At 52.3% G+C, this 7,679-nt stretch overlaps 1 protein-coding gene across 9 annotated transcripts in view; it reads left to right on the top strand.

The window, feature by feature from the left end:
- The window catches only part of PTPRE (protein tyrosine phosphatase receptor type E), a 175,764-nt gene that overhangs the window by 154,734 nt on the left and 13,351 nt on the right, over positions 1-7,679 (top strand). For 7 of the 9 annotated variants that reach the window (XM_023224204.3, XM_023224199.3, XM_023224202.2 and 4 more), the window contains 6 exons: positions 956-1,119; positions 2,509-2,644; positions 3,119-3,268; positions 3,629-3,722; positions 5,269-5,345; positions 6,491-6,625. In XM_023224204.3, the coding sequence (XP_023079972.1) occupies positions 956-1,119; positions 2,509-2,644; positions 3,119-3,268; positions 3,629-3,722; positions 5,269-5,345; positions 6,491-6,625 (756 nt within the window). The remainder of the gene's footprint in view (positions 1-955; positions 1,120-2,508; positions 2,645-3,118; positions 3,269-3,628; positions 3,723-5,268; positions 5,346-6,490; positions 6,626-7,679) is intronic. The other 2 variants (XM_023224201.2, XM_023224206.2) reach the window with 1 other exon arrangement.

The following is a 7,679-nucleotide window of genomic DNA, read 5'->3' as shown; positions in this document are numbered from 1 at the left end:
TACACATGCACACACATTCACACATATACACACATTCACCAACACATTTTCACACGCACACACATGCACCCACACACATACACGCACACAGATGCACACATGCACACATTCACACATGTGCACACACATACACCGACACAGATACACGCACTTTCACACAAATTCACACACATCCACACACGTTCACACAAGCACACGTGCACACACATTCACACATGTGCACACATACACACACATACACGCACATGGGTGCACACATGCATGCACATTCACACACACGTGCACATAAACATGCATACATGTGTACACACATCCACACGCATGCACACGCATACACCCGCACACATACATGCACACATGTGCACACATACACATGCATATGTGCACACACATGCACACGTATCTACTTCCAAATACACTGTGTATCACCTTCCGTGATCTAGGCAAGGGAATTAAACTCATGGTCTCTGGGTCCGAAAGCTGAGACAGCCTCTGAGGGCAAGTCTGGGAGTCTCCAAAGAGCAGGCCAACTGCAGCGTCTGTCCTCCCAAATGTAAGACAGCTTTGCACAAGGAAGGATGTGCTGTTGGTGATTACTCAGCACCACAGGCATGGGGTGGGACCGTCCAGGCGAAATGGACCGCGACCGCCCCACTTGCACGGGGGTCTGTGAGCACGCAGACCAGCTTTGGGGATGAGTCTGGCTGCTTGGGCCCTGCCTGACCTGGGCATGGACGATTGCTGCGGGCCCTGCCCTGTGGCCCCAAAACCAGCACATGTTCCAAGCAGGGGTAAGGGCCAGGCTGTCTCGCTCGGGCAGGCCCCCTGTAGATGGGCCCCTCCCCCATGCAGCCCCAGCACAGGGGAGCCCACCGCATCCTCAGAATGAGATGCTGGGGAAGCGGGGGGGGGAGGGGTTGTTGTACCCACTCTCGTCTCCCCATGTCCCCCACAGCAGCTCCCCGACGGCTGCAAAGCTCCCAGGCTGGTCTCACAGCTGCACTTCACCAGCTGGCCCGACTTCGGAGTGCCTTTTACCCCCATTGGGATGCTGAAGTTCCTCAAGAAAGTAAAGACGCTCAACCCCGTGCACGCTGGACCCATCGTGGTCCACTGTAGGTACGCTGGGGGCCACGGGGCGGGACCCTCAAGGGCAGGCCACAGTGGGAGGACTCACCCTCATGGGCAATGCCAGGGGACCAATATCAGGGTGGGCAGAGGTTTGGGCAGGGCTGATGTGAACACAAATGTCAGTGACTGAGCCAGGCCCCAACAACCCTGCAGGAGAACACTCAGCTCCCTCTTCATCCCAGCCGATAAAACCCACCAAAGCCAAGGGGCTCCGGTTGATGGTGGGAATGGAGTTCTGGGCGGTTCTTCTTGGCCGCCCTCACCTCTCCCTGGGAATCCCAAGTCACCTCTGGGAACCAAGATGGAAACCAGGGAAACTAGGCTTCTGCAGGAAGCCCCCCAACAACACACAAATCCTTATGGAGGAGCACACCACGACTCAGACTGGCCCCCACAGCAGAGTCCCCCAGACCACGCTGTCCTGGAGACCAGGGTCCGAGGACCAGGCTGCCCTTTGCCAGCTGCCACTTCATCCTCGGTTCCCTCGCCTGTGATGGGAAGGACAGCCTCGGAGGCCTGTGACTTGCATCTGGGTGGGCTTTGCACAACACGAAAAGTTACTCAAATGTACAGCCAAGGCCACGCCACAGCCCCCTGTCCACAGAGAGCCCCACTTGTTCCTGGCAGTGATTGGCCCCACCAGAGTATCACTTTGATTCGATACTAAGTTTCCAGCTGTTACAGACAGATTCATCCTGAGTATCACAGCACTGCCAGGGACAAAAGCCACCTGCACACAGTGATGCAGGCGCTCTGCACCTGTCATGCAGCTGTTCAGGAGAAGCCGCCCAGGAACCCTGGCAGAGCGGGCTTTCCCCAAGTCTGAGCAACACTCCCTTGCTGGGCCAAGCAGAGGCTGGACCCCACCCCACCCACCCTCCAGTGTAGCCCATACTGGGAGGAATTTGCAGGCTCAGAGAACAGTAATCTGACAGATGCCGCCTCATTTAATGCCCCGAGTCAGGTGACTTGGTTTGCCCGGTTTGACAGAGGGGGAGGCTGGATCCCAGAGCTGTTGCAAAGTTGATCTGAGGTCCCTCTGCTCCCAAGGGGGCAGATCTAGGATGCCAATCACACATATAAGAAGAAGACACTGTTTAGTAAATGAGAAAAATTCTCCGCACAGCCTAATCCGGGGCTTACTGCACCAGCTGTTAATGTGCCTCTTAGTAGAGCGTTCGCGGCTATCAGAGGATCGGCCTGCGATCTCTTTACTGAGACCGCAGCTCCCTCTGGTGGCCTCACTATGGCTTTACTCCTAATTAACCAAAAAAACAAGTTGCATCAAGTGACCCGGGTGCGCAGGCATCTTGGGGCCTGTCATTTACTTCGGGAGGAGTGTGACTCACGACGCAACATCTTTCTCTTTCCCCAAAGCGCGGGCGTGGGCCGGACGGGCACCTTCATTGTGATCGATGCCATGATGGCCATGATGCACGCGGAGCAGAAGGTGGATGTGTTTGAATTTGTGTCTCGAATCCGTAATCAGCGCCCTCAGATGGTTCAAACGGATGTAAGTCATGCCTTCCTCTTGCCCTGGTCTAGCTTCCCCAAGCAAACCCAGATGCCTTGGCCACACAGGCGTACAGGGCCCTGGCTCTGATGGGCACGTGGCAACCGGCCTGGGCCTGGTCTGGCTTCCCTCCCCATAGCTTTCCCTGCCCATGCGTGGGACCTCGGGGACTCCCTCATCCTCATCTTTCCCTTGTATCCTCATGTGAGATGGGGCAATCCTACTCCCCCAAACGGCGCATGTACACAGTGCCTGGCATGCTCCAATGTGAGGCTCTGCTGCTACCGTTCTCCTTACTCAAGAGCATAAGTGGTCATTATCCATGGCCGGTACTCTGCCTCTTGCCCCTACACCTCCTTGTGTTGGCAAAAAAGAGAAAAAGAAGAGAGCCGCCCCCTTTGGTCTGCCAAGCTCCACGTGGGCCAAGGCTGCAGGGCAGAGTTGAGGATGTGGTCACCCCTGGCCTCTCTGCAGATGCAGTACACATTCATCTACCAAGCCTTACTCGAGTACTACCTCTATGGGGACACAGAGCTGGACGTGTCCTCCCTGGAGAAGCACCTGCAGACCGTGCATGGCACCACCACCCACTTCGACAAGATAGGGCTGGAGGAGGAGTTCAGGGTGAGTATGGCTGACCCTCCTCTCCATTCTGGTATAAGCAGCCAAGGACACGGAGAAAACAGGTGACCATTTAAAGGAAGCCTCTTTTAATCACTTTCCCTCTTAACTGACCCTCAGAAAAAGCAGGGGCAATATCCGAGCCGTGATTTACAAGGGAAGACGGATCAGGTGGCTTTCAGAGCCTCACAGCAGCCCTGCGGGCACACGTTTCTATTTCCCAGCGCTGAGGAGGCTTCCTGGGGTGCAGAGCGATGTTTCCTTTGAGCAGGTGCCCTTGCCAGCAGTGCTAGTCCTCGACTGAGCAATGTGCTCAGGAGTGTCAGAGGTTTAACTGTGTCATTATGTCCTTCTCTGCTGCAGAAATTGACAAATGTCCGGATCATGAAGGAGAACATGAGGACGGGCAACTTGCCGGCAAACATGAAGAAGGCCAGGGTCATCCAGATCATCCCGTGTAAGGCACCCATGGCATGGCTGGGGTGGGGCTGGGGTGGGGCTGGTGCCAGAGGCTTTTATCCCGGAGGAGCCATTCACCACTTACTCCTGTGCACCAGGGTCAAGAGCAGGGTGCAGACGGGCGCGGTAGCTCACGCCTGTAATCCCAGCACTTTGGGAGGCCGAGGCGGGCGGATCATGAGGTCAGGAGATGGAGACCATCCTGGCTAACACAGTGAAACCCCATCTCTACTAAGAATACAAAAAATTAGCCAGACGTGGTGGCGGGCGCCTGTAGTCCCAACTACTCGAGAGGCTGAGACAGGAGAATGGCGTGAACCCGGGAGGCGGAGCTTGCAATGAGCCGAGATCACGCCACTGCTTTCCGGCCTGGGCGACAAAGCGAGAGTCCATCTCAAAAAAAAAAAAAGAGCAGGGTGTCCTCTGGCCCCAGGCTAAGGGCTCCTGTGTGCTGTGTCAGGTGTCAGGTAGAAAAGACACCTGTGAAGCACCAGCTGACCCAAACAGTCCTGCTCTGGTCTCAGGCAAGCCGCTTAGGACATGAGCTTGCAGGTGCGGGAGGACAGCCGGGGCTGGATTGCAGGCGAGGGTTTCACAGAAGCTGGAGATTTGCTGCAGGCACGACTCGGTGCCTTAGGATTCCTTGTCTCATTCCTTATCTCCCCCAGCCTGGGCAGAGGCCCACCTCCCCCTTACACAGAGGGGCCTGAGCCACCTGGCCGAGGCCATGCAAGCGAACTCAGCTGAGACTATCTAGGAAAAGGCTGTGGCCTTGAGGAGGACAAGAAATGGGCCCAGGGTGCAGTCAGGACACTGGTCTGCCGCCCCGGTCATGGGAGAGGGAAGGGGGGCCTGGCAGGCGCAGGAGGAGAGGAGGCAAAGCTGGCAAGAAGACAGGGCCACACATAGTGGGCGGCGGGAGAGTCGGGAGGCTCACCAAGTGGGAAAAGAGAAACCTGACAAACCCGGCCCGAAAGCAGACTCCACCGGGATCCCAGGAACTAGAGAGGGAGGCGGGAGATGCTCTGCTTGGGAGGAGGGTGTGTCTCATTATAGACGTCTTCTCGACGGAGTCACAGCTCAACAACCACCACCTAGAGACAGCTGTGAGCAGGCCTGCTGCAGCAGGGTCTCCCCAAGCGCTGTAGGCGAGTAGAGCTCCCAGGGGCCCTGCCGTCTTCAGACTCTGGCCCCTGGTCTTCTGGAGCCCCGTTGTCCTGCTGGCCACCCTAGGTTGCTTGCTTACCCACATTCCATTTACTCCTTCAGTGCAATATTTTTAGTGCTTGTATTTTGGTATGTGTTATATCGATTCCTGAAAAATGAAAATGATAATTGGGTTGTTTTCAAGGGTTTCCTTCAAAAAGAAAAATACCCCTGAGCCACTTTGATTATCCTCTTTCATAATGTAAACTTTCCCAAGAGCTGGCTTTACCTAGTGATTTTATTAATCGGCTCTATATTTTGCAAGCTTGTAGCAACGGATTAAACTTAGCAAGGTGGGACCCTTTTTGTAATAACTGAAGGAAGATACTGCTTTGCAGATGACTTCAACCGAGTGATCCTTTCCATGAAAAGGGGTCAGGAATACACAGACTACATCAACGCATCCTTCATAGATGTAAGTGTGCTGGCCTGGGTTGTGTTTATGCAGACGTGTTGCCTTCATACATGACCACACAGACTTGATTAGCTTGTTTTCACAACGAGAAAGAATTGACGTGTTTCCAGAAACTCAACCATTTTTGTTAGCAGAATTACTTAAAAAAAAAAAAAAAAAAAGTGGCAAGGCACGATGGCTCACGCCTGTAATCCCAACACTTTGGGAAGCTGAGGCAGGCAGATCACTTGGGGTCAGGAGTTTGAAACCAGCCTGGCCAATATGGCAAAACCTGTCTCTACTAAAAATACAAAAATTAGCTGGGCATGGTGGCAGGTGCCTGTAATCCCAGCTACTCGGGAAGCTGAAGCAGGAGAATTACTTGAATCCGGTAGGCTGAGGTTGCAGTGAGCCGAGATCGCGCCACTGTACTCCAGCCTGGGCAACAGAGTGAGACTCCTTCTAAAAAAAAAAGGTGGACTTCGGAAATGGAAGGACATAGACTCGCTGCCAAGTAATTGGCTCTTTCTTCATTCTGCTTTGAATATATAGTTATTTTTCTTTTACATATCTGTTACATACCAGTTATATACCCATTGCCTCTGTGCTCTTTCTCTTGTGTGATTTCTGCAATGCGTGCTCACGCAGACAATACAATTATGTGTTCAGGGCACACAGACAGAGGCTGTCTTCATGCACAGCGGAGTTCGCAGAAGAAGGGCAAAAGGGGGAATTGCAGCTAAGTGTATGTTAATATTGCCATTTTCAGATGAGAAAATTGTGCCAGAATCCAGGGGGCTCCATGCTGATCTAGGTGAAACACACAGAAACATGTCAGAATCTAAGCCACCAGGTGCTGTTCAGATGGCCGCAGGCAACTACCAGTTCCTGATACCCATTTGTTGATGACCTCAGGGGCTGATGGTGGCGGTCTTGGTTTCAGATAAGTGAGCCCCTTGACCTGCTTGTCAGGTGTGTGCCTGAGTGCTCCTGCTGCCTGAGTGCTCCTGCTGCCTGAGTGCTCCTGCCAGCTGGGGTCTGGTGCCGACCACGGAAGATGGGAGACTTTTCCCCATTAGGCCTTAGGCCGTCCTAAACTTAGGGAGCAGGTAATGGAGCCAGGATGGAAGGAAGCCGGACTCTAACCTCTGCGCCTCCATTTGAAGGGCTACCGACAGAAGGACTATTTCATCGCCACCCAGGGGCCACTGGCACACACGGTTGAGGACTTCTGGAGGATGATCTGGGAATGGAAATCCCACACTATTGTGATGCTGACGGAGGTGCAGGAGAGAGAGCAGGTGAGGGGTACCGCCCGGCCCCGGCCCTCCAGGGGCAGCCTGTGCACCTCAGGCACTGTCGCCGTTCATTACAAATGTCCCACCCGCCATCAGTGCAAACACATGGGTGAGACCAAGCCAGGACCACTAGGGAGGGAGAGAGGTTGGAAATGAAAAAGGTTTCATTTCACCCTTTCCCTTTTTGGGAGTGAGGTTTAGCCATAGCTACCCGCTGCCCTTTATTCTTAGCCTACATGTTATTTAGCCTGCTCTGAAATTTTGCCATTTGGTACTGGCCAAGATTATAACCTGTTGAAGAAAAAGACATTGATTGGCTTTTTTCAAGACATGAAGACATTGGCACTGATATGTGTGCCTAATGGATATTGTCCTAGTAAATTGGATGAGTTAACTCTTCCTTTTTACAGAGATCCACCCCTGGCCTTCTTGTATTGCATTTATTTAATAACATAATAAACACTCATGAACTCACCACCCAACAGTAAAACCAACAATGTACATCTATCTGGGTGCTCCCCCAAGACATACTGACTGTTGTGTATTTGTGTTTTTACTTCTTTGCTCTAAAAAGGAACAGCTTTATTGTGATATAATTCACCTATAATTCGTGCAATTCATCTTTTTAAAGGGTGCAATTCAGTGAATTGTAGCATATTCACAAAGTTGTACAACCATCACCACTATCTAATTTGAGATCATTTTCATCAACCCAAAAGGAAATCTTGTGCCATTAGCAGTCACTCCCCATTCCTTCCTTTCCCTAGCCCCTGGCAACCACTAATCTGCTTCCTGACTATGGGTTTGTCTGTTCTGGACATTATTGTAAGTGGAATCATACAGTATGTGGTCTTTTGTGATTGGGTTCTTTCACTTAGCATCATGCTTTCAAGGTTCATCCATGTTGTAGCATGAATCAGTAAATCATTCTTTTTTATTGACAAATAGTATTCCCTTGTGTGGCTATACTACATTCTGCATATCCAGTCATCAGCTGATGGACATTTAGGTTGTTTCCACTTTGGAGCTATTATAAATAACACTGCTTGGCTGGGTG

The sequence above is a fragment of the Piliocolobus tephrosceles genome, chromosome 9 (assembly GCF_002776525.5).
Source record: "Piliocolobus tephrosceles isolate RC106 chromosome 9, ASM277652v3, whole genome shotgun sequence".
Lineage (NCBI taxonomy): Eukaryota > Metazoa > Chordata > Mammalia > Primates > Cercopithecidae > Piliocolobus > Piliocolobus tephrosceles.
The sequence above is the reverse complement of the archived record's forward strand: the minus strand, read 5'-3'. Positions and strand labels throughout refer to the sequence as shown.